Source organism: Trachemys scripta, chromosome 7, assembly GCF_013100865.1.
Source record: "Trachemys scripta elegans isolate TJP31775 chromosome 7, CAS_Tse_1.0, whole genome shotgun sequence".
NCBI lineage: Eukaryota > Metazoa > Chordata > Testudines > Emydidae > Trachemys > Trachemys scripta.
Window position 1 is genome coordinate 104,234,562 of NC_048304.1, and position 27,400 is coordinate 104,261,961.

At 42.6% G+C, this 27,400-nt stretch overlaps 1 protein-coding gene across 3 annotated transcripts in view; it reads left to right on the plus strand.

Annotated features, from left to right (window-relative positions):
• Positions 1-27,400, plus strand: part of C7H10orf90 (chromosome 7 C10orf90 homolog) — a 182,281-nt gene that overhangs the window by 147,308 nt on the left and 7,573 nt on the right. For all 3 annotated transcript variants that reach the window (XM_034776242.1, XM_034776241.1, XM_034776240.1), the window contains 3 exons: positions 7,318-7,611; positions 9,787-9,980; positions 11,004-11,205. In XM_034776242.1, coding sequence (XP_034632133.1) covers positions 7,318-7,611; positions 9,787-9,980; positions 11,004-11,205 — 690 coding nt within the window. The remainder of the gene's footprint in view (positions 1-7,317; positions 7,612-9,786; positions 9,981-11,003; positions 11,206-27,400) is intronic.

The following is a 27,400-nucleotide window of genomic DNA, read 5'->3' on the forward strand; positions in this document are numbered from 1 at the left end:
GGTTTTACTATACTGGTAAAGAGCAGCTTTGCCGGTATACCTGTGTCCACGCTAGGGTCAGGTCTGTACTATAAATGTACATGAATATAACTATGTCGCACAGGGGTGTGAAAAATCCACACCCCTGAGTGACACAGTGATACCGACCTAGCCCCTGGGGTAGACAGCACTATATTGACATGAGGACTTCTCCCGTTGACATAGCTACTGCCTCTCACAAAGGTGGATTCGTCGGTGATTCCACAAGGTTGAGGATGATCTTTCACAGGTTTTATTTTTTATGGATCCTTTGGTGACTGAGGAGTCCAATCCTTGAACCACGGGCTCATTGGCAAATGTTGCAGGTGGTGTTGGAAGTCAGGGTTGGGCCGCGATGGCTGCGTGCCGGTTGTCTTTCCTTTCTTTTCTGGTGTTTTTCTGTGACAGGACAAGGCAATTTTCCTCAAAAGTGAACATTCCCTCTCTGACAAGTCTTCGCAGGTTACCCTATCCTGGGCTGCTGTCTCCCAGTGTGCGGTGTCGATGCCACATCTCTTGATGCTTATCGTGAGAATGTCTTTAAAGCATTTATTTTGGCCTCCCCATTTCCTTTCTCTTTTGGTGAGCTGGGCATACAGCAGTTGTTTTGGTAAGCGTACATTAGGCATGCACACACAGTGCCCGTTCCACCTCAGCTGGTGCTGGATAATCAGGGCCTCTACAATGAAGATGTCGGCCTCTGTGAGGACACTGACATTAGTGCGACAATCCTCCCACTTTATGTTGAGGAGCTTCCGAAGAAAGTTGCTGGTGCTGGTGTTCCAGGTTTTTCAGGAGTTTTCTATAGGTCACCCAAGTCACAGAGCCGTAGAGGAGAGCTGGGATTACCTCCGCTTTATAAACTAAAAGTCTAGTGTGTGTTCTGATGGTTGTGATTGTTGAACACCCGGTGAGACAGTCTGCCAAAGCCAAAGCTGCCACAGCGGATTTTGTGCTGAATCTCGACGTCTGTGTCTGTCCTCTGTGAGAGATGGCTGCTAAGATAGGCAAAATATTCTACATTTTCCAGCTCTTTTTTGTTGATGTAGATCTTCCTTTCTGGGTCTGATGGTTGACCGGGGATTGGCTGGTGGAGAATTTTTTGTTTTGCTGTTGTTCAGAGTTAACCCTAGGCTTTTGTAAGCTTCAGAGAAGCAATTAAGGGCTGTTTGTAGATCCTCCTTTGAGTGTGCAACTACAGCACAATCATCTGCGTACTGAAGTTCGGTTATTGTTGCCGATATTACTGTAGTTCTGGCATGGAGACGAGAAAGGCTGAAGAGGTTGCTGTCAGTCCAATATTGGATGCCAATGCCCTGTGGTAGACGGTCTTGGGTTAATGTTTTCATAACTGCTAAGAAAATGAAGAAAAGTGTGGGTGCCAGTACAGAACCTTGTTTTACTCAAGTTTGGATGACAAAGGGCTCAGAGGTGGAGCCACTGCACAGGATGGAGGCAGTCATCTGGTTGTGGAGGAGTCTTACAATGGTGCTAATTTGCTTGGGCAGCCAAACTTTAAAATGATTTTCCACAGAGCCTCACGGTGGTGCCTTGTGATGGTCTGAAGCTACACGGAGACTCTGGAAGTACTTTCTTTGCAAGAGGGAGCTGGCGATTCAGTAAGATTCTAGCAGGAATCTTCCCAGTGATGGAGAAAGAGGATTAACTACGCTGACAGGAGAAGCTTTCCCGTTAGTATAGTAGCATCTTCACTGAAGTGCTACAGCAGCCCAGCTTCAGCGTTTTAAGTATAGATCTGCCCTAGGAGAGATTTGCCTTTATAGTATACCGGTACTCCTATACTAGTAAAGAGCTCATAGTGTAGATGCAGCCTGAGATTCCCTCTACTTAAAATGGGACAAACTATTGGAACCAGTAATGTTTCTCAAAACATAAGTTTTTAATTGCTACTCCTGTGGTTCTATCAGAGCTTGAGTTGCTGAGCACCATTAGTTCCCACTACCTTGCAGGAGATGTTCAGCACCTCGCTAGATTGGGCCATTATATAAAATGGCCGGTGGCCTAGAAAAAAGATCAGTGGTGTGATCGTTTGACTTCAGTGATGACACATAGAGAAACAGCCTATCCATCTCTTTCTCTGATCTTATCCTATCAAGTTTGTTTGCTGGTCATTGATAATTCATGGTTCCATACAGCTGTTAAAATGATCTTTGATCAATTTCAGAGAGTTATTTTGTCATGAGTTGTAAAAATCCCTGATGAAATAATAGGAAGCAGCCTAAAAGCCTCATTATAATACAGTAAAGCAAGGAGGAATATTTAGAGACAATGGCAAAAGAAGTATATTTTTGCTTAGACTGGACAATATTTTTGAGATGATACAGTTTAATCTATTCTAGTGCAGGACAAGGTCACTTTCTTTTAGTTACAAGCAAATACTCAGCAAATAAAATTAAAAATATAAAAGCACACGACAGTGAAAAATATGTGCATTTTAGTGTCATCAGGAAACTAGTCACATTTGAAAACCTACCATCAATTTTACAGAACAGTTCTAACCTTTTCCCTGTTTTTGTTACAAGGCTGGGTTTTGGTACTTTCATCAAGTGCTTATTTGAAAAATGATCTGTACTCTGCTTTTTGCATCAGGAGGCAGAAATAACTTTTGTTGCAGTTTAATTAATTTCTTGCTTTTTCTTTTTTAGTTCAACTATTTACAGCTAGGATAAATATTTTTAGCAAATTTTATTAATGGCAGTCATTCTGCTTTCTCTTTCTGCGGGCTTTGTTCTCATGTGTTTCCCAAAGCATTACACTTTCATGTCTTTGTTCATTGGTTTTAAAGTCTTTCTTCAGCTGGGATAATAGAAAAAACATCTCTGTCTACTCAGCCAGTGGCAATTCTAGCTGTTCTCAGAGGGGTATATATATCTCCAGTTTGTTGCTTGGGGAGTTAGATATACAACTCCAGATAGACTTAATGAGAGTTACATGCTTAATTCCCCACACGGTACATGGAAAAAGTACCCAGAATGTGAAGAATGAGACTGTGATCTCAGCTTTAAGCATCTTTGCCTTTTTCTTTTTTTAATGTATTATTTCATCTGCATACATTAGCTAAAATAATTGACAGCTGGTTTGCGGTTTTTTTCATCTTCCAAGTCTGTGTCTGCTTTTTTTTCTAGGGAAGGGCTGGGTTTGGCTGCATCTTTTGAACTGAAAGACTAGCTAATTCACAAGGTGGGGAGAGGGATTTGCCAGATCGGCTCTGTTCTTAACCTGATTGCTTTATGTGTTAACCAAGAACAAGGTGCATTAAGGTCCATTGACCTTAATTACAAGAATGCCCACTGTGAGTTATCATATTCAGATATTTACACTTGTACAAGTACTGAGAAAAAAACTGGGTGCGAGGGGATATGGATTTACAGGGGCTATTGGGGGGTTCTGGGTGCAATAGTAATGGGACTCTTCAGGGGGCAGGGCTGGCTCTGGCTTTTTTGCCGCCCTAGGCAAAAAAGCCACCCGCCGCCCTCCCCCTAACCCCCACCAGCGCGGCAGGGGAGGGCACCGAGCCCGGCTGCGGGCCCGCAATCCCCAACCAGCCAGAGCACCGGAGGGAGGGCGGGGAGCCCGCCGCGGCTCCGCTCTCCCCGGCGGCCAGAGCACCGGGGGGAGGGCGGAGAGCCCCCGGCAGCCAGAGTGCCGGGAGCAGCGCGGAGAGCCCGGCTGGGGCTCTCCGCTCTCCCCGGCGGCAAGCCCCCAGCAGCCAGAGCTCCGGGAGGAGGGCGGCGAGCCCAGTCACGGCCCCGCTCTCGGGCCGAAGCGCCCCGCCGCGCCACCCCCCTCCACGCGCCGCCCCAAGCACATGCTTGGTGGGCTGGTGCCTGGAGCCGGCCCTGGCAGGGGGGTCCAGGTGAAGGTGGTTGGGGCTCAGTGGTGGGGTCTGGGTATGAGGGAGATAGAGCTCGGCAGGGGGGTCTGTATGCGGGGCTCAATAGGGGGTCCAGATGCTGGGGGAGTGGGGTTCAGTGGGGCAGGGATCCAGATGCAGCTGGTTGGGGCTCGTTGGGGTGGGGATCTGGGTGCAGGTGGCTCACTGGGGTGGTCCAGGTGCAGGGGGAGTTGGGCTCATCGGGGGGTTCCAAGTGTTGGGGGGTGAGGCTCAGCAGAAGGGTCTGGATATGAGGGGGTCTGGATGCATGGGGGTTGGGCAAAGGGGATGCAGCTCCCTGTACAGGGATCGCTCCCCCTGCAGCTGAGGAGCGATGGGTTCAGGAAGCGGGGGGAGAGGGAGTTTGCAGAGCTTCCTGCAGCTGAGGGAGAAATCTGTGGGTGGGCCTGACCCGGATGCTGTGCAGGCGAAGAGGAAGTACTGTCCTCCCCAGCCCAGCCAGGACTAGCAGCTGGGTCTTCCCTCGTCCCGCCTCCTGCTCCACAATGATTTACCTCTCTGCTGGCTGCCCTGGGCACCCGAAACATACTGCTCTTGTGGCTTCCCTTTGCTTCCCCTTCAGAAAGTCATTTTTCTGTGGGGAAGCAAAGAAATCTGCGGGCGGGAGGGGGGGAGGACATAAATTCTGTGCATGCTCAGTGGTGCAGAATTTCCTCAGGAGTACTTTGTGTAGAGACTGCCTCTGCCGCTTTATGCTGCCTGCAGCTTCCCCATTACTATCCTTTCCTCCTCTGCTCCTGCACTTCCTTTCCCTCCGTCCATCATTCCGAGTCTGTTCAAGGTGGTCTTTTCTGTTTCTCCCCAGAGATGATCTCTGCTGCCCTTCACCACTCAGCGACCCTACCAGTCTTTCCCTGTATCCAAAATTTTTCCTGGTGGGGGATAGGATTACTCCCTGCAAATATTTGAAGGATGTAAACACTACGGCGGAAGATAAGTTTTTCAGGAAGGATGGTCTAGATGGTTAGGGGCTTACTCTGGAATTTGGGATATGTGGGTTCAGTTCCCTGCTCTTCCTCAGACTTTGTGCAAATCACTTAATCTCTCTGTGCCTCAGTTCCCAATCTAAAAACAACAACAACAACAGGGATAATAGTTCTTGTCTACCTCACAGAGGTGTTGTGAGGAAAAATACAATACAAGTTGAATATCATTGCAAGGGAATGGACTAGATGACCTACAAGATCTTCTCTGTCCTTTTACTTCTTTGATTCTCCTGCAGAAATAAGATGACATGTAAGAAAATATGGCCCAATCAGGTCATTATATAAATGTACAGCATGTCTACTTTTATGTGGAAAAATAGGTTTCTTATTTAATCACTTGTGTACAGATTAAACATGGGCAAAGTGGTTTGGCAACATAAGACTACCACCTCACCCGAAACCTTCACTTATCCATAATCTGTTAGAGATGGGGGAGAGCCCAACATATCCCTGATCAGTCATCTCTTGCCTCATGGCATATTTTATTCAGGGATGGAGTGTAGGGGGAAAATTAACCCTCTGTCATTTGTGTCTCCTCTTCGGGGAACAACTAGGTCACCTATTTACTCCTCTGGCTTCTGGTGTCTTCGGTGGGAACTGACCAGGCAGCCCATCCCTTGGTGTGGTGCCATGTGATACAGCTAGTCTTACAGCCCCTTATCCCAAGAAAGCAGGGAAAGGTCTACTTAGAGAGAGTTGGGATTTATTGGAAAAGGGGTAGTACTGGGGCTGGAAAGACAGAGGATCACGTGGCCAGTATTTCTAAATGTGATTTCCACGACACATCAGTAGCTTGTTAAATGTACTTCTATATGTTGCAGACAGAAGACAATAAAATTCCTGTCTCTTATTTTTGGCCTGAGTCAGGTTTTTCTCTCCCATTCCTGCCCTCACACTACCTAAGTCTCCAGTCTGCCTGCCCTCTCAGATTTGTTCTCCAAATATTAGATGAATCCAGGTCATTTTTATCCCCCTCAAGTCCTCAGGTCCCGGTTCAACTTCCTGTTACGGATCACCAGCAGGCAATATATGCACATCACTAACAATATAAGGCCAGAACCATGCTGATGGGTGCACGGCCATGCAATTGCACACCTCACAGGAATATAGGGACCAGTTCATGGGGACTTAAAATAAATCTCACCTAACTGATCCCCTTTATCTCTCTCTCTCTGATCTTGATGCCCTTTTTCCATGCTGCTCCTAATGCTTGGAATTCCTCTGTCTCCTCATTCAAATTCCTCCTCAGAGCACTCTTCGTGTTTGAGATTTAAGCTGTCGTTCTGTAAAGTGTGTGTTTCTATACACATATATTGTTTGTCTGCTTAGACTGTAAGACCCTTGTGTCAGGGACCATTACGACCCTGACATTTTGGATAAGGCAGAGCACATTGTCCTAGTCAATAAATAACAATGCTGGACTGACTCGTGCTTCTCCGGCTGCTGCAACAGGGTTCTGCTACTGCAACGGCTGTGCTTTTGGCAGCAGCAGTTTTAGGTTGGAGAGAATCAAAAGGGAAAATGCACTGTATGCAAGTTACGCTCTCTGCTCCTGGGGCCTGCTGCAGCTTTGTGTGGTGATGGAACATGGCAATATTCCTTTAATTCTGGGACTTCCAAGGTAATAGTCCAGCTATATAGGGCAGTACTGAAGCAATTAAAGTTCTGGTCCTCAAACCCTAACTACTTAGGCTATGCCAGTCATCATGGATCTCGCATCTCATCACCACCACCATTGCTGCTGTGGTTCTTACTATGACTATGCATTCAACCATCTCTCTTGACCAGTTCTGCCCAGCCCAAAAATGCATTAGCGGTAAGAGAAATAAGCAGGAGAAAGTCAAATAGCAGCTGTGTGTCTGGAGTAGCCTTACACTGACCCCTTCCAAAATATCTCAGTAGAACATATGTGTGATTTAGATCAACAGTCTATCTGTTATGGAGAATGGCCTTTGTAATAATTTTTCTTCACAGTTTTTTTTAAGACACACAGATCACATTGCATTCCAAACAATCTGCATCCCAGTGGCAGTAATGCATTGGTATTTGTATCAGATCTGAAGTTTCTAATTTATAATTGCAGGCAGTTGTATTAGGAATAAGGATAACATGCTGAAAAGCAATTTATGGAATAGGGAACTGAGGAAGCTAATGATCTCACACATTGCTTTCTTATGGCCGTGGTACATCATCCCTGTTTCAAAGTTATATAGTGATATTAATTAATTTATATTACTAATTAATGAATTATTAATTTAATGAAAACATGACATGTGAAGTAGCAAACTGTATTAAAAAGAACCTTGCAAAAATATTGTTTTCAGTAGCCGTCAGTGTGAAATGGGCTCTTTTTGCCTGGTGTGTCTTCCATTTGCTTTTACTTTATTTTTTTTATAGGAATGCAAACTTTTTCTGGAAGCCATAGGAGGCAGTACACTAAAGACAAGTACAATGCAACTGCTCCTGCTTCCCTTATGGAACGAGCTCCCAAAAATGAATTCAGGGCTGATGCTGGTGGCTCTTTGAAAGACAGAGATCCATCCAAAGGCACTTCAAAGTCCAAAGAGATTCAAGCACAAAGCTTTCTAAAACCAAAAATCTCTGTGTCTGATTGTGTATGTGATATAAAGGCCTTATCAAAAACTGCACTGGAAGAAAATGATGTCCACAGGAAAAATCAGTTCCCAAAAGGTAAGCTGTAAATCTTGTCTTGGATCTTAGGAATGCAATTTCAGTGTTAAAATGAGGTCAGACTTAAAGGTATAAATGAAATAATGCAAAGCCTATTCATAGTTGTCTAGTTTTCAATACTGTATAAGAGTTATTTGGTGACAGGTCACTTCACATAATTGATTTGTATAAACACTATACATTGCCGAGGTCTACGGAGACCAAAAAGGAAAAGAAAAAGCCAGTGCCTTTATAAATAGATTACACACACACAAAAAAAACTACCTTAAAAATGATAAGATTGTAGAGTCAAGCACTGAGAAGGAAATGCCAGAATTTAGATTGCCCTTGCAATCTTGATTTGGCCCTCTTGTTTTAATTACATGATCACATACTGTTTTTTCCCCAGGACCCTTGCCTCATTCAGCATGCAATCTCAGCATGGAAACTCCATCAAAAATTTCAGCCCATGTAGCTGAAGTCTGACAAAAGGTATAAGCAACTGAAAACAGGGTTTTATAAGGGGAAGTGTTGAGCAACCTTAACTATATGCAGCACTACCTGCCCCGCCTAAAATACTGCCATCTTACATAATATATCTATGTATTTTCTGTTTTTCAAAATGTCGTTACATTAAAACACATTTGTCTTAGGCTTCAGTTCCCGCACAAAGGTTTGACCTCCATAAACATTCATATGTCTATAACTGAGATGACCCCAAGGGGCCAAAATCACCCTGGGAGAGACACCAGAGTTGAATTTGGCTCTAATGTCTATTGGTTTCTAAGAAATTACTCCAGGGATGATTTGGCCCAAGGCACTATGAACAAATATACTGGTTTTGCTATGATAGTAGCAATTCAGCCTATTTTTTCTTATAATTTATGACTGAATAAAACTATAGTGTATAACACCTGTTTAACTGACCGAGGACACAATTTTCAAATATCAGTACCTAAAGTCAAATCCATTTTAATCCACCGACTAAAAGTGACCTGGTTTTGCAGATGTGCTGAACATTCACAAATCCCATTGAAGCAATAGGCAATTAGCATCTTTGAAAATAAGACCACTTTATTTAGGGGCTTAACTTCAGGTACATCAGTTTCAAAATTTTGCCCAAAAGAAATAAAGCAAACAACTAATATGAGAGGGGAAATGCATCTGAATTTTTTTAAGACATCTGTGTCTAATAACTTTAGATCATTTTGATTTTTTTTAAAGTACAGCATAATGTTTACAGTATGTCACGAGGGAAAATATTTTCAGTTTACTGCAACCAATCAATTGAAGCAAACAGCAATGGGCTTTATTTCCAGATATAAAAAGCCCAGAAATCATACTATTTGGCATGAGAGATGCTGTTAGTGTTGCTGTTTTAGAACTGTGCACATGGGGATTGTTCAGTAGTTAATTTGTTATTCTGGGTTAATTCTACATTTTAAATCAGATACTTCTCAACTGTTTTGAAAAGGTGTCTTTTGCATTTTAGGCACAGGTCTTCTCTTGGGTCTACATTATGCAGGAAATATTGATTATAAAAGAGCAATAGAGCATGGTCATAAATGAGGAAAATCTTTTTAAAAGTCTGATTACAGAACCTATTGGAATAAGTACAGTTATAATGAATTGCTGTATTGTGTTTTACCTTTTCTTTATTAGCATTTCATATAATCACACCAAAGTAGGCCTAATGAATGCCCAGGAACAACAGAAAGAAGGAAAACTAATATATTAGAAATTAAAAAGCAATACCAATTCTCATTAAAGCCTCAGTTTGGTCAGAGAGCAGTGATATGTGATTAAGTTCCACAGCAGTTTATTATTTTCCATTATCAGTGCAATAATTTTAAACGGTCTCAAAGTCTGTGAGTTGCAGTACAATAATATTGTTTTACATAAAGTCAGTGTGTTATGAGGTATCTTGCTTTTCAGGAAGCAAACACCAAATGGATCTAAATATCAAAATGGTATCTTTACACTTAATTGTGAAGACTTGTTTAATGTGAAAGATACTTCTGTGTCACAGGGCAGTGACTAGCACCTATGATCAGGCCTGATCTATTCTGCTTAATGAGGCCTATTATTAACACCTTGGCATTCTTATTTCAGAAATTGCCCTCCATGTCTAATGATGTGCAGAACCCAATCAAAAATTAACCATGCACCCTTAATGAACTTTTAAATCTCTCTAAGGTGATTACAAATTCTGTGGTTCAGTTGACAAAATAAAGGATTGTAAGAAGAGTGACAAACAAGAGACGGCCAGCAGGGTAACAACCTCCGCAGCTCACTTACCAGATGTTCCTCATGAGAAACAAGAAGCATTCACACAGCCAGAAATCTACGCTGAGCCTGAGAAAATTCCATCCAGCCTACTGACTTTAAGGGTAAAATATCAAATGTTTCTCTGCTGTTAATTCTGGGACTGAGTTTTCATGAATGCTGGTTCCTTCCTGGGAACTCACCACGGGCAGAAGTTCACAGTTAGTTTTGTGTTCCTTTTTCACTTAAGTGTTTGTCACTTGCATCTGCTGTTGAATTATTCACAGGACCATCTTGTCTGACTGCAAAAGAGACGCAGTGCAACTGGTTGTATCTAGAACAAATGCCATTTCCACAGCTTCAGAAGCCAATGGAATGATGATAAGAGCTGGGAGCTCAGTGTTCAGAAAGTCACAGTTTCCATATGCTTTAGAACTGCTCCTCAACCCTTCGTGAGCCTGGGGATAATTTACACAAATCCTAAAATGGCACTACTCAAGCACAACTCTTAGCAGAAATTATTAGTACATGCTGGCTATAATGTAAATTCTTATCGGCATTCAGGAAGATGCAGTGCTTGGGCAGAGGCAGCAGCCATGGGCAGGAGAGGAAACAGGGAATGAACTCCCGCCCAGACTCCCACCAGGCCCTGAGAACAGAGGGATTTGCTGCTGTCTCATCTGTTGCAATGAGTTACACCAGCCCCCTCTCCCCCATGACTCACTTGCATTGGTTGAGCAGGGCTGCTTAGGCCACGGTGCTTCCGAAACACCTGCAGTTTATTTTCTTGTGTTTTCAAGAAGATTTAAATATAAGGAAAGTTTGTGAGCTGCTAGTGACAAGCTGTTGCTGAGTTGGTTTTTTTTGAGAAACATTGGACAAAAAGTCAGAATCTTAAATCAGGATAATTTTGTAAAAATCTGAAACTCAAAAACAGTTTAATAAATTTACTTCAAATTTGGCAGGAATATTCCCCTTTGCCTTTAGAATAAATCTGGCAATATTCAAGCCAACTCAGTTTTCCAAGCTAAAGTTAAAGGGGAGCAAATACAGGGCTGGAAGATGGTTTTTACTTTAACTGCTGAGATGCATTAACTTCTCTATACTTGATGGGCGTCTCAATGTTGTGTGTTTTGACTTTCTTTTAGGAGGCTCTGGAAGTCCATAAACCTCAGTTTATTTCTCGTTCACAAGAACGGTTGAAAAAACTTGAACACATGGCACAACTGAGGAAAACCCAGCAGAATGACACTCCAGAAAAGCAAGAAGGAGCTCTTCTTCCTCGAAAACTTTCCTCAGCATCCATTTCTAACAAAAAGAAGCAATATACTGTTCCTCACCCTCTCAGTGGTAAGATGAATTGTGATTGTTGCATCAACATCAGGTTTGTAACTGGATTTGAAATCTTGGTACGAATGCAGTATTTCTACATTAATTTTGGTGAGAATCAGACCCACTGTTGTTGTTACCCAACTGTCAACGTGCCAACCTCTATACTAATGTTCTAAATAGAAGCTGTGCTAGGATGCAGAGGGAGAGAGAGAGAGAACAGTTTTAGGGACAGTGACACAGATTCTCAAAGTTATTGAGGCACCCATTGAAATGACCCGTGGCCTTATCAAAACTTTGGAAATTAACCAGTCATGAGGTTACATCCATATATCATGGTGCTACGCAGATGCTACAGAGATGAGCACATGAGAGACAGACTGCTGTATCAATACACCTTTAAACTGGCCACTTTCCTAAGAATAAACTTGGATATGCAAGAGAAGTGGAGAGATTGTTAGCCCTAGTGAGTAACATACTGAATTGTTTTGGTGTGGTGTGCAGTAGCTGTATGCCTGATAGACCTTCTCATTGCTTAGATCACAGAGGTGTCCAGATAAATGACACCAAACCACATTACTTAAAACTATTACTTTTGGACTTTCTTAGCTTCATCATCAATTTTTTCTTTATTAATGCCATTCACAAAAGAAAAGTGTGTGCTTTAATATCATATTTATTTACATGGATAGCATTCCTCTTTATATTTTATTTTTAAGTTCAGTTAAAGCTGCAGGCTTCTGAAACCACAGCTTTGTATTAAAAAACCAAAACAACAGAAGGCCTTATTAAACAAGTACACAATAAGAAGCTTGTCTTTAGCTATTCTGCTGATAAAGCATTAAAAAGCAAAAATGCAGTTGTTTTTCTGATATGCTAAATTAGCTAGTAGACCACATGCTTGAATGATCTCTTACTGTAGTATTCATGCCACTGTTTTGAAAGGGACTCTGTTTTCTTTTAAAGTTATAGTTGGACCAGTATGTTGGCAGCAGTGCTCTGCGCTGGGCCAGCAGAGACTCAGGTATGTAACCTCCAGTCCTCTGCTCCCCAGCTACTGAATACCAAACTCATTCCAGGAATGACATGCTTGATACTCAAATGGTGTGGCAGGGAGGAAATTAGACGTTTCCTCCCAATTGCTTATGAATGAGAGGCCTTGGAAGAGATGGCAAGTTCTGGTTCTCCAACAAGAGGCAAAATCCTGCACTGAGAATTAATTCAAGTTTTGATGGCGTAGTGGGGAGATGAAAATCCCAGAAAGATAGTTGCAAGGTGCTCACTTGTTCAGTCCCAGATTGGCAGAAGCCTTAGGGGGATTTGACTTCCGTCTGAACACGGCTGCCACTGAAGTTTTCACCTTGCAGGCCAAGCAGAAATTAGTAGACTTCCGTGGCTCAGCTTCCTCTCCTCTCCCCCAGCCATCTCTTGGTAGTTGGAGTATTGAACTGTGCTCAGACTTCTGATGCCTTAGTCGCACAACAGTAAAGCTTTTAAACAAAATCTAGGGTGTTCTGTAATTTTCCAGGTTACATCCATTCTATCTAAACCCCAGGTGACATTGTTAGTGCTAATGCATTTTGGATCATTGCTTTGGTGAATTCTAATGCCTGGTGCTATTTGATCTATAGTATAATACAATCCATTCTACCTTGGCTGTAAAAGTGGAATATAGATTATTGCTTTACAGTTCAATAGGTGTAAAAACAAAAGCCAAAGAATACTTTAAAAAGGTGAATAAAATTCATTTCCCCATCCAATTAATCAGGTTCATGTATTTACTTGTTGCGAAATCCTGACCCCATTGAAGTCAATGGCAAAACTCCCAGAAATTCACCCTTGGAGATTGTAATGTCATAAAGCTACTGGTTTTCCAGTCCAAGGAAGGCAGGGAGGCAAGACCTGGATTTCTAATGTAAAAGACAAGAAGGAAATACCTGGCTGTGGCTGTATGGGTTTTTATTTGGTTGGCTGGTTCTTGGGGAGGCGGTATTTGGATGGTTTTGGAGGGGAACACAGGATGGGGGATACCAGGTTTTTGTCATACATCTTGGAGAAGAAGCAAAAAAAAAAAAAAAAAAGACACAACTCAATGTTTTCCCTTTGTTAGGTCATGTTTAAGGCCCCCAAGTCCAACTATAAAAATATTTTCTGAAATAAAAATGAAAAATTTAACCTTTTTCTCCTTAAATGATTATTAAATATTAATTTATATGCTTGTTCAATGAGAAAAACATAATATTGAAATGCATTCATTAATGGCTCAAGTAAATGGCTGTTTCCATCTCTTTTTGGTTAGTTATTAAAGATAAATGTGTCTAAAGAGGAGCTTCTGTTCCCATAACTCATCTGCCACAACTTGTTACTCATAGAAAGTCTCATTGAATTTTCTATTTGTGATATCTTATCATTCTTATCATGACAGAAACAGGGCCGCCGAGCAGGGTGTGTGGGTGGGGAGCCAGTACAAATTACAGGGGCCTGGCGGTCCGGAAGGGGGCCCGGGGCCGGTTTCCCTGACTGTTTCGCCAGTCCGCCCTTGCCGGGCGGCCCGAAATTTTTTTTTCACCAGGGCCCGAACCCGTTCTCGGCGGCCCTGGACAGAAATAGTCACATCTATGCCATAATAAATTAACTTATGGATAAATAGTAAATTTTAGGTGTCTGACTAAGCATAAATATGTAGGCTACTGTTAAGAAATGGTTTACTAAATTGGTAATGACCAAGTACAACTTTTAAAAAACAACTATTTCCTTATTCCATTAAGCACAACCACAACAAAAAAGAGAAATTGGGAAGTATATAAATATACTGAGCATACTTAATTTGTACTGAGTCATGACCATGGCCATTTTGAACCTTCTACTGATGGTGGCTATTATGCAGAGCCTACTGTCATTAATGGTATTAGCAGTGCAGGCAGAGGCCTTTCTAGTAATAGGCAAACTTTGCAGCAGATTTCTGGGAGAAGCAGCACAGCAGACTGGTCTATTGGAGGAGACAGATTGGGGTGGGGTGAATTGCAGAACGCTCTAACTGGTCTGTGTGGACCTCGCTGGCACTAACTAAAAGGTGCCTGCTGATATAGACCACAGGACTACATCAATGTGTACTAGATACCTTCTAGTTCACCACGGCGGCGTTCACGTAGGCCAGTTAGAGCACTACACATTAGAGTGCTCTGCAATTCACACCCCCATAGACCCTGCCTCTAGGCAGCTGCCTCCTTAGGAAATAGCTACTTAGTTTGCCTATAGCTAGAGGAGCCTCTGGGTGAGAAGGATAGGGGCTGGAGAATTGGAGCACAAAATCGCCAGTGTGGCCCTATGCCTCTCGCCTCTCCCCCACCCTATCTTCTCCCCCTTCCCCTTTTTGCTTCTGGACACAAATCTGAATACTGTTCTGTACTCAAATGTTGAACAAAGCAGGCAGATCTCTGGAGCTGTAAGTTACCATCCATCTGGGAATGGGGAGAAAGGGAGGTTCTGATGCACTCTAGTCAAACCGGGGAGCCTGGGACCAGGCCTTTAAATGGTAGGCTGAAATGACAAAACATGCCCCCCTGGAGTGGGGTGACCTGGAGCAGAGAGGAAGAGGGGAGTCCTGCAGCAGTCTGGCTCTGGGGTATCAGGACCCCAGAAGAGACCCAATCTTGCTCCTATTGGCAGGAGGGGAGAGAGCTGCCCACTAACCCCCTTAGCTCAGTTTAAGCTCCACAGTTTGCTACCTGTTTACAAGCACCAAGCTCCTCATACCACTGGCTGGGAGGGACAGCAAGTCCCAGTGGAGGGGAGTAATATTAACAGGGAGCAGGTTCCCACCAATAGCCGCAGATGCAAAAGCCTAGACCCTGAGGTGGTGACACCTGTTACTCGGGAGCGATTCATTGCATGGAGGGTAGTCGGGTGTGTGTCTGAGAACAAAGATGAATGTGTGTGCAAGTTTGTGTGTATTGAAATGGTAGCACCAAATCCATCCAAAGGCAAATGCCCTGGGCAGGTGGCCAGGGAGGGGGGAACTATCCCCCATGTGGATGTGGGACCCTTGCTGACTCCATGCTGCCAGGGCCCCACTGATGAATATTTTATTTAAAAATAAAGATTTTAATTCCTGGTGACTATGGCGGAGTGCTGAATGCTGCATGAGACAGAGCCTGACAGCTAGGCTGGGAAACCCAAGTTCCCCTTCCAGCTTCTCCACCTACCCCTTTTATCCTGCAGCTTCCCTGTACTTCTCTTCCTTCCCCAGCCACTGTCCTGTCACCTCCACCCCCTCGTTCCTCACCTTGTGATCACTCCTTGCTCATTCATTCATCCCAGGTGGCTGGTGCTGCCGGCTCCCCAGCCAGCAAATCCCTGCACAGCATCTCATACCCCCTAGAATCAAACATGCTGCTAACCAGGCAGGCCAGTGTTCCCAGCGCACAGAGCCCAGGCTGCCGAGGGCCCACTGTGGAGCAAGCTGAAAATTAAGGCTGACTGTCATCAGAGCCTGCAAGCGTGGGCATGGTCACCAGTGTGCTGAGTGCTAGTCTGTCCCTGCCCTCAGCCTGAGCTTGAGTTGATGACCAGCTGAGCTGACTGGAGTGAGTGACTGGGGCAAGTAAGGCATCTCCAGGACCTGCCCGACTACAGGGGGTGTATATAGCAGGCAGAAACTAAGGGCAGGGCAAAACCCCCATGGACCTAGCAGGCTCTCTGGGGGGTTGGGAGGGAAAGGAGGGCTTTCCAGGGGAAGGCGGGTGGTCCAGGAGTTGGTTGGAAGGGCTGTGCCGGGCAATGCGTCTCAGTGCTGAATCCTGACCCCACTGAGCTTAAACCACCAGAGGGCAGGAGTGTGATCCCGGCTGGTGAATTGTTCCTCAAAGCAGGCAGTAAGGGGGTCAGCCTGGCTCGGAGTCTTCACCTCCACTGTCATTTGGCAGATCCCCCAAATTCTGATTACTCCAGCCCCCCACTCAGTCCTAGGCCCAGCGCTGGGCAGAGCTGAGAGCAGAGATGGCTGCCTCTTTGCACCCCACACAGGAGCGTGGGCCAGTTGTTCTAAGTGGGAACAGCCTGCAGTGCGCATCCTTGCTGATAAATGATATAACAACTCGACTCAGAATTAAGTATACTTATGCTGAAGGGCTAAGCCAGCTGTACACTCCAGAGCATGGGAGAGGAGCCTCTCAGTGAGACCGCATTGGTAATGAATGGCTACGGAGTGCTGGCTGCATTGGTAACAAGTGGCCCCAGATTCCAGCAGGCTGTCGGAGTGTGTGTGTGTTGGGGGGTGGGGGGGAGAGGAGGGCTGGTTCCATTCCACACTTCTATTCCATGGCTGTGTTGCAATAAGATTTGATAGTCTGCACCGGGCAGAGGAACAGCACACAGAAGTTTTGCCTAGGGCATCAGCTTGTCTTGAGTGGCCTTTGAGTGCACTTATTTAGCATGTGTTTGAGTACTTATTTAGAAGGTTGTGGAAGAGTTATTGTCCTTCTTTAGTACTATATAATCTAGTAGGTGTATTTGAAAGTTTAAAGTTTTGCTTTTAAAACAATTTGAGGCTTTTTAAGGATATTTAATACAATATTAAAATACACCTCTACCCCAATATAACGGTGTCCTCGGGAGCCAAAAAATCTTACCACGTTATAGGTGAAACCGCGTTATATTGAACTTGCTTTGATCCGCCGGAGCATGCAGCCCTGCCCCCCCGGAGTGCTCCTTTACCACGCTATATCCGAATTCATGTTATATTGGGTTGTGTTATATCGGGGTAGAGGTGTAAATATGGTAATGGATCGGTAGACTGTTTTGGAGATTTGGACCAATTCACATTCATTTTAGTGGGAAATGGCATCTGTATCCTCTAGGTAGCTTCAGAAATCCCAGCTGTAGTCTCCAACACAGTTCTCTCATGCTGTTGGAGAATGATGTCACTTTGCAACAGAATGCCTGGAAGTCAGTCAGCTCAGAAAAGGTGACATTGTATGACTAACACATAAAGCCGGCTTTCCCCGTTACATGCTCGTGAGCCTGAGGCCAACCCAAAATGCAAGCTGCTCAGATAACAGTAAGTCATCTTCGTTACCTGCAAAGCATCATGCAGAAATCTGATCCTACATAAAGAATAATATACTCTGGCAATGGGAATATGTAATTGAGACCTTAGGTCTTGACAGATAAGGAAGGGAAGAAAAATTTCCCAATTATTTTATATTAAAATGTAAGTGTGCTTGCTTCAGATTGTAAACTCACTTTAGGGTTGTAAGCTCATTGGGGGCAAGGATTGTCATTTACGATATCTTTGTATGGCACCCACCACCATAGGAACCTATATATTCTGTTAAGAAGCTGGGATCTTAAAGTGTTTTTTTGTTTGTCTGGTTTTGTTGTTGTTGTTTTACAAATGCACTGAATTTCCTTTTTAGTGCACAAGTCCTCCTTTGGACAGCTGTTCCATTCTTTTATATTAGCACTGGCTGCTCCATTAGGATAACAAAGGCAATAGCCTTGTAACCTCCCTTCCATTCTCTCTGATGATCTAAAAGGAATGCTACAGCCTTTAAGCTTCTTCTCCCTGTATCATTGGAAATGAGAATGAATATTCTACTGAAAAAATTCAAGACCTTGGTAGCCCTGAACTGTGAAACTGGTTAAATTAGTATCCATGTAGGTGTTCATTACCCTGAAGTCCATAGGGCACTTAGCAAGGGCAGTGCCATTATTAGGCACTAAGAACTATTGGAATAAAGAAAATAATATGGTAAGGGTTAAACAGCTAATTCTAAACCTCTAAACTAGCATCTTCTGGGGCCATTTTCACAACAGCTGAGGGAAAACTGCAGGGACTCTGCCAAATCCGGCTTGTCTGCACGTTTCTTGGTCTCTGGGGAGCAGTATGTTCTTTCAAAACAATAGACATAAAAACAGCATTAGAAAAACAGAGAACCCTAGAGAACAGAATGATGAGATGGAAACCAGGTTAAAGCATATACTATGATTTTTAATAGGGTCCATAGACTTCAGAGTATGGTCTTTTGATTGCCTCTTTAGCCTGAGAATGATGATTTACACTCTTTCCTCCTTTCCTGGGGTCTTTGTAACCATGTCAAACACACAGCTCCTTTTCAGCATATCATCAATGGTAATTCATGGATATGCCAGCAACAGTTTTTGTAAGGGCAACTTGACTAGCAGACATGACTTCCACTGGCCAGGACATAAGTGACCCTGGTGATAGGTTCTGAAACTTTCTAGCTGGGCAGCACAACATCCTTATTATACTCCTGGGCTACTTACAGTGAGTAAACTTGCGGGTGTTACCCTATGACTGGAGAATTGCTGGCATAGTTCCTATTTTTAAGAAAGGGGGAAAAAGTGATGCAGGAAACTACAGGCCTGTTAGTTTGCTCTCGGTTGTATGCAAGGTCTTGAAACAAATTTTGAAAGAGAAAGTAGTTAAGGACAGAGGTAATTGGAATAAAATACATCATGGTTTTACAAAACGTAGATGATTCCAGACCAACCTGATATCTTTCTTTGAGATAACTGATTTTTTTTAGACAAAGGAAATGTAGTAGGTCTAATCTACTTGGATTTCAGTAAGGCATTTGATACAGTTCTGCATGGGAAATTATTTGTTAAATTGGAGAAGATGGGGATTAATAGGAGAATTGAAAGGTGGATAAGGAACTGGTTAAAGGGGAGACTACAACATGTCATACTGAAAGGTGAACTGTCACGCTTCAGTGGGATTCCACAGGGATTGGTGTTGGAATCAACCTTCTTTAACATTTTTGTTAATGATCTGGGCACACAAAGTGGAAGTGTGCTAATAAAATTTGAGGATGGCACAAAATTGGGAGGTGTAGCTAATACAGAGGAGGACTGGAATATCAAACAAAAAGATCTGGGTGACCTTGTAAACTGGAATAATAGAAATGGGATGAAATATAATAGTGCAAAGTCTTGCACTTAGGGACCAACAACAAGAATTTTTGCTCTAAACTGGGAACATATCAGTTGGAAGTGAGACAGGAGGAAAAAGACCCCTGGGTATGTTGGTTGATCACAGGATAACTACGAGCTGCCAATGTGAGGTGCTGTGAAAAAGGCGGATGCATCAGGTGAGCTATTTCCAGTGTTAGTAATATTATAAAAGGCACTAGTGAAACCTCGTGTGGAATACTGTGTTACTGGAGGTCAGACTAGATGATCATGATGTTCCCTCTGTCCCTAAAGTCTGTGAGTCTCTTTAGTCTATCCACTGCAAATCCCATCAGCCACACCTTCATCAATCTTTTTTTCTCCTTGTAAATCACATCTAGCTTCTAGTAATTTGACAGATGATTTTATCAGAAAGGGTTTAAAAACTGTGATTGAGATGCTGTTTGTACCGTTGGCTTGAACAAATTTGTATGTTGTTGCACTGAATTGCTCCTAGATGAGCGGGCTCTAGTCTACACCTATTTCACCATGAAAAACACATACTTTTTATCTTAATGTTACTGTGAAAAAGACACATTGGCATTTAGAGACCTCTCTTTAACATCACTTTAACAGAATGAAGTGTGTTTATTGAGAATATAGGATTATTAGATCACACATAATCTTCAAACCATTTTGCCCATGTTGTTATAACTTTACTGTTTCTCATAAAGGAGAAAGATAATTGGTATCCAATATCATTTCCATATAAATACCAACATCTGTGCAGCTTCCCTTTACCTTCTCATCTTCAAAAACAAGTTGTTTACCATTTGTAATTGTAATTCATGAACAGGATTTCACAAAATGCCCGAAGTAATGTTATAAAAATGTGAATGTTTATCCAGCAGAAGATTTTATTATCACAAGTACATTTCAGAGGCAAACAACCTACAACTCTTTTACTAGCCTTTGTACTGTGCAATGTGTACTGTTAAATTTCTAGAGTGCTAATTATTCCAAGAAACACTATTCTGCTGTTGACTATGCCGAACAAATTAGAGATCCCACTGTGACGAACTGAATAGAAACAATGTTCAAATAACTGGATTTAAATCTCAAAAACCATGATGTAATTACTTTAGTGACAAGACTACCAGCTGTTCATAGGCCTTTAAATCCTCCTAATGAACAGCCTTGTGATCTTAGTGTACATAAGCACTTTTAGAAGGTTTTTTTTTTAATTCACAAGAACATATTTTTATACCCTCTATTTTCCTTTCCTTCTGGGAGACTGTTTACTGGAAACAGCAATATAGGAAATCATTAAGTTACCATCCACCCCCTCAATAGATGTCTGCTGATTTCTCCTGATTTATATTAATATCCAGCAGTCAGTCTCAAATCTTCTATCTTCAAAAGTATTTTGGAAGCAAATGCGTGGAACACCTCCTGAACTATGTTCAAAATGGCTGTAGAAAACAGGCTTTTCATTTGGGCTGTCCTGAGAAGAACTGTGTAGACCTGATTATCATTTAGATTCATAGGTTTAATAGGGAATGTGGACAATGGTAATCAGAGAATATGGACCAAAAAAAAAATACACAACCAACCAATCACACAGCCATTATAATGCAGCCTGCCTGCCTTCAGGTGGCATTGCTGGTTGATTAAATGTTTGCAGCCACATTTCCATTGTAAGTTGTATATTACTCCCATTTTGTCAAGACTCTGATTCCCCCTCCCCCCCCCCAGACATTATTCATTGCTAGCAACAGCATCACTCACACTGTTGGCACCTTGCTAGTAGTTTGGAGCCAAAAGTGATGAATACAGATTAGGGTATGCTCAGAAAAATCTAACTGAGAACAGCAACTACCTATTTTTGTTATTGTTTTATTATTAACCATGTTTATTATGGTGGTGCCTATGGGCCAAGCAAGACTAGGGCTCCATTGTGCTAGGCACTGTACAAACACAGCCCCCAAGAGCTAACAACATAAATAGACAAGGCAGACACAGAGTGCGGGAAGGGGTAGAACACAGAAGCAGAGTGAACAATGGGATGGTGACACATGTTAGTTCCACATTTAGGGGAGGGAAGAGGGGATAAGCTAAATCGAAAGACAAGTGACGGTAGAGAGGGGATTGAAGGAAGCGGGTGAGAGGGACAGGGCAGGGGAGAAGAGGGTAAGAAGGGCAGGTGGGCAGTGAAGCTAAGGTGAAAAGGCTGTGAGGGAGGGGATGGGAGAGGGTTGGAGCAAACAGCCAATCAGTATAGGTCAGAGAAAGTCCAGTCAAAACTGTAGAAAGTTCTCTGAATGTCCAAAGATCCCTGCTTCTGCAGCTGTTCCTTCTAGCTTGTTCCTCTCTGCAGTTTCTCTTCAAGGAAGGAGGAGAGAGACACACTTGGGACCTAGTGCCCCAGAGTGCTATACTGTGCAAGACAATTGTTATTCCAAAGTTTTCTGACCTATGGGCTAAGCCCTCCAGAAGATCTTAGTAAATTTGGACAAGGGACTGAATTCATACACTAGGGATGAATTTGGTCCAGAAACTTTTAGCATAACATTGGCACTATCTGGATTTCATACACAAACTTGACAGGTTTTATAGGATAACTGGTGAAGTCTCCCATTGTTGGACCTGTCATGTTAAGAAAGGCCAGTGAGGATGGATATCCAGAGCACAGATCAAATTTGTACAGGGGGAAGTGATTAACAAGGGGTGAAGAAGCATAGAATCAGGCCTACACACTCTAACTTACACCTTCTTCTGGCCCTTTGCCATATAAGTTACACCAATTTAGGACTGATTATCCACTGTCACCAGATCAAAATGGTAGCATGTTACTCCTACACTTCATCCATTCTGCACTGATGTAAATGACCACACAGGCTGCACAGCCGAGAATAAGCAGGCCCTTAGACTTAGATAAAAAGTGTGTTGGTAGAACATGTTCTAAGGGCGTAGTATTCACTAGGCAGTGTAGACTTAAACATGAGCTAGCTGGTTGAGTTGAAACTTAAGCAGGAGCTCATGTTAATGTTGTCCACACTAGACCTTTAGAATGTGTTTGTTAGTTAGCATGTGTTAGCTAACATGTTCTTACAACACTCCTTTAAATCCTAGTCAATATAAATGCTTTAACTCCCTTGCACCAGGTGACCGGCATATAACATACAGCATATCTGAATCTGGCTACTCTGAAAACACCACAGGGAAAAATTCTTCCCTTGGTTAGCAGGGTGGCATGGGTGTCACTAAGCAGAATTTTTCCCATGTATTCAGTTTATGTTCAGGGTTAATTTTCTTTTTAAAATGGACACACAGACTAATGATTTATAATGCAGTAGCCATGAAGTCTGTATGTACTCAACGGCATCTCTGCAAAAGACAGCAGAGTGCAGTTCCAGACATTAAAAAAAATATTCTGCAGTACGTTTGCTGCTGAAGTTTTAAAGAAAGTCAAACCACTGAACTGGTGGAAGTAACTGGCTAATTTGTCAGTGAAGGAGGATCAATGTGCTTTTGGTGGATTCCTGTTTTAGCTGAATGGGAGAGATGCACATGCGTATAACTACCTGCAAGTGCCACACCAGGGCGTCTCTTTTCAGTTACTGGCAACATACAATGCAGGGTCACATTCTAGCTGTGTTCACATTTTTAGGGCTCCCACTCATAAGTGGAAGGCACATCCATGTACGTAGGCAGAAACTAGCCCACAGTACATTTTGTCTCTATTTCAGTGGCTCAGTGATTTATTTCAACGTGGGAAGCCAAGGAACCTATTCCTACTCTTCTCATTCCTAAGCTGTCTGTCCTCTGTCTAAACATTTAATAGCTTCCCAGTCAGGAAATGTATTTTTTTTTCTAATCCATCTCTGGGCTTAGCATTAGCATTTGTTAAAAATATATTGATGATGATGAGCTATTTATCTTGGTTAGCAACTTCAAGACCTTGGTGTGGCTTCCTCACCCCATTAAAGGAATGTTACAAATAAATCACTGCTGTGCATGGTATTGTTATAAATACCAGTATCTCAGCAGTCTTACAGGATTTGAATAAAACATGGATGAAGCATCTCATAGTAACATTTTTTCTGTGGAATTTCTCAGCAAAAACCCTGAATAGCTGTCAATCTTAGAACTCAGTACTTTTCCCTGCCTAGAATATTTTTCACATTAAAAATCAAAGCTATGAATTTGATGCTGAATTGTAATAATCTAACAAATGTAATTTAGAGGCTGGCTATTATCATCTTGGTGCATTGTCTACCTTATGCCTTACTTTGATCTTTACTCAATAGGGATGTTAATTCAGGTCTTGATTATGCATTTGGTCATAGCTATTATAATTCTTAGCATGGTGGCCCTTTTGAAGAACCAGCATGGCAAACTTCCACTTGGAACTATATTTTGCTGCTTGGATGTTAACAATAATTAAGTACTATGCACATATTATTTTTACTCTATAATTTGCATTGGCTTTTCATTTCCTTTTTCAATGATTTTAAGATTTTCTCCTGGTGCAATCCCCCAAGGTTTAACCTTTTTGTAAAGCCATATTTTACATTATTTTTTCTCTTGAGTATTGCCCTGAGAGTTAGCGGAGAGATGCCATGTGACTGGGTATTGCATGGTTTGCCTATTACATTGCATTATAAATCTTATGACTGTTCTCTTATGCAGCAGATATTTTTATATGCAAGGTAGTTTTTTTTTATCTTCCAGGGAAGATTTTTCAGGATTTCCCCTTTTTATTCTTTCTTTAAAAGCCTCTACCATGGCAACCTCTCTTTCCTGCCAAGGCGTGCTGGCTGTTTCTTGTTCCAGTGACCTTCAAGACAGCTCCGAGGTCAGCTGGAGATTATTGCTCTAGAGCAATAGAAGGCATACACTACAGTTGTAGTCCTGCTTGCTGCCTCTGTGGTAATTCTCTGTAATTCAAACATGGAGGCCATTTTGTCACATTGACTTGTGGTAAAATTAGAGAATAGCCTCAGCTTATTATTATGAAGTCACAGAAAAGTCATGGGCCTGCATTTCAGAGCACACCCTCTTGTAACCTATGCTTGTTCCCAGCATTATGTGCTGAGGCACTGAGGAATAGTTTACTCCTTTCCTCAAGAGTCCCTGAAGAAAAAGCCTTATCCCTCACTACTTGAGCAGGTGGGCAGTCTTATTCTCCATGTCCATCTCTCCCCTGCTGGTGGCCCTGCTTCCCTGCAAAGAAGCAGCTCGGTGCTGGCCTGACCTCCCAGTTCAAGCTGCAGCTCTTCTGCCATTTCATAACCTGAGGGAATAGTATGTAAATGGCATTTGCAGAAAAAGCTTATGTAGGCTGGGGGACATGGTTGGACTAGACACATAAATATGAGTCCCAGCCTAACTTCATCTCCCAGCTGCAGGAAATTCTTCTTCCTCTTCTTACAATTACTGACCAACCACCCCTTAGACATTAGCCACTCCTCAGGTGAAACCTAACTGGAGATTAACTGCTTTCTGAAGAGATGAAGCCAGCTGCTGTTGTCTTCACTGCACTCCAGGATGGGGAGCCCAAAGCTTCTGGCAGGAGCTTGGTTAGTCTGAAGCCAGCTGACATTTCTTCACTGTGTTCCATGGGTGGGAATCTGGAAAGAAGCCTTTCCAGCTTGCTGGCTGGAAATGTCACTAACATAACTTTTTATTAAAAAAAGTAAAACCTTTTAAGAGATGATTTTTGTCCCAGCAGTCAGAAAACCACCGCTCTCCAGACAAAAAATTAGAGGTTTCCGCAAATACTAATCTTGATGTATAGGGAGTTATGTGAGCAAATGCTCTGTGCACCCAAATGACATTATTCATCTGATCAGGCCAAATCCACTGCTTGCCCCAAGCCAAATTTGATTGAGTTCAGGAAGGCTCAGTGTAGGACAATCAAGGCCACTGCTGGGGCTACTCGCTCACCCTCACTCCGCCCCTGGCTGTCTCCTGCTCTGCACAGGAATGAGGAGGGAACACTCCTGAAGCTGGACTCTATGCTGGGCAGGGGTATGAATCTTTTGTACAAGATCCCCACATATTAGTTCTGTGCAACCACAGAGGAGGGGAGTTTGTCCTTTATTTTTAAATATCTGATCAGCCAAGTTCTTAGTTCCGCTGTGTTCCTTTGCACCCTTCCACTGCATAGGGGCTATAAAGCTAGCTTAACAAGACCCCAGAGGATTAACGTGACCTTCTGCGGGTTAGAGGATGTGGAGCATCAGTGAGGCAGCTCTAAGGTACATGAGGAGCCAAAGTGGCCCCACTTAACTTTGCAGCCCCCATCCTGTGCCAAGCTTTGCTTGGTCATATCAGACAATGTGTCCTCATACGTGTGGGGGGATATTGTTTGTTTAAAGTTTGTAATACAATATGATTAAGTTTAGTTAAAATTTATTCGGCTAATTTATAGGTTTATTTGCCAGTTATAAAGCATTTGAAAAAGGGTTAATCCTCAAGCATAGAGGAGTTTCTTTTTGCACAACTTTCATTCTGAAAACTTTATCAGCTCAGGAGGGAAATTGCTGAACGGTTCCTTTCATCAGATATGTGAATGACAGTGCTCTTAAAGACAAGGTGCTTTTTTCCTCAGTAAACTGAATGTAATTGAGATGCTGGGTGTGGCCCCTTTAAATGGCTCTAGGCTGTTTGGTTGCCAGGGGCAACCTCCATAAATACCAGTGAAACATATGTGGTGTCTTAAAAAGCTAGGAGCAGAATGTGAAGGGGGAAGGTCTGTACTCAGGGCAGTGGATACAGGCTCAGCCCTGAGCTGACCTGTGTGTCAAGTAGTTCTGGAACTTAATATTTATTTCTTTATCTTCAATATTATTTTCTCTTATTTGTAGTGAGACAGAAGAGAAGCACATTTGTCATTTACTGTGAAATATACTGTCTTCTAAAGTCCTTTGATAATGCAGTAGTATTAAAATGTCCCAGTGGCCCTCTAAGTGGTCCTGCAAATTTGCATTACTGAAATCACCCTGACCCAGGGTGGATAAAAATCAAGGATTTAAAATAAAATAAAATAAATCCGATTTTTTTATTTAAATCCGATTTTTTTTGATAAAATGCTTTTTGAGGAAAAAATCTATCTAAAGATACATTATAGCTCAAAGATATCTCATCATGGAATAGGGATTATAAATTCTAATTCTGTAGTATGAGACAGTATATTCATGTAATGTTTAAGAAAAGTTTTGTAAATGAGTTCCAGTAGTTCATGGATTAGGGACCCAATTTTATGGGGTTCCACAGACTTCATAAATATCTGCTTCAATTACCTTTGGTAAATGAAATAACCAAACAATCATTCATTTTCTGATATAGCTGTAAAACTAATCTGAAAAGTTTTCAAAATAAATCACTGTTTAAAAATGTATAGTGTGTACCTTCTAAAAATGAAACCTACATCTATCTCTGAGTTGTGAAGAATATGTATTAAGGTTATAACAACCAACAAGAATGCACTTTTATGTAGAAAACCATGATTAAATTGAGTCTTCCTGACTAGTGATTTAAATCAAATCCACCCTGCCCTGCTCCTGCTAGTAAATACCCTGTGATGGTCTTTTTAAAAAAAAAACATGGGTCCAGGGCCCAGTGAGGATCTAGAAACTCATGATATGAGGACCCAGCTTTTCAATGATACGTAGCAATGTTTTCTGATACAAAAATTTGTAAAATATTGGGTTTTAAATTTCAGTTTTTTGGATTAAGGATCAGGGGGTAGCCGTGTTAGTCTGTATCTACAAAAACAACAAGGAGTCTGGTGGCACCTTAAAGACTAACAGATTTATTTGGGCATAAGCTTTCGTGGGTAAAAACCTCACTTCTTCAGATGCATAGAGTGAAAGTTACAGATGCAGGCATTATATACTAACACATGGGCTAGGTCTACACTACCCGCCTGAATCGGCGGGTAGAAATCAACCTCTCGGGGATCGATTTATTGCGTCCCATCGGGATGCGACAGTCAACGTTCTTACTCCACCAGCGGAGGTGGGAGTAAGTGCCGTCGACGGGAAGCCGCAGAGGTCGATTTTGCCACCGTCCCTACAGTGGGGTAAGTCAGCTGCGATACGTCGAATTCAGCTACGCTATTCGCGTAGCTGAATTTGCGTATCTTAAATCAACCCCTCCCCCTCCCCACCTGCCTCCCCTCCCCCCCCCCGTAGTGAAGACCTGCCCATGGAGAGCAGGGAGTTACTTTGCAAATGGAGAACCAGTGTTGACAGGGCCAATTCAATCAGGGTGGATGTAGTCCACTCCCAATAAT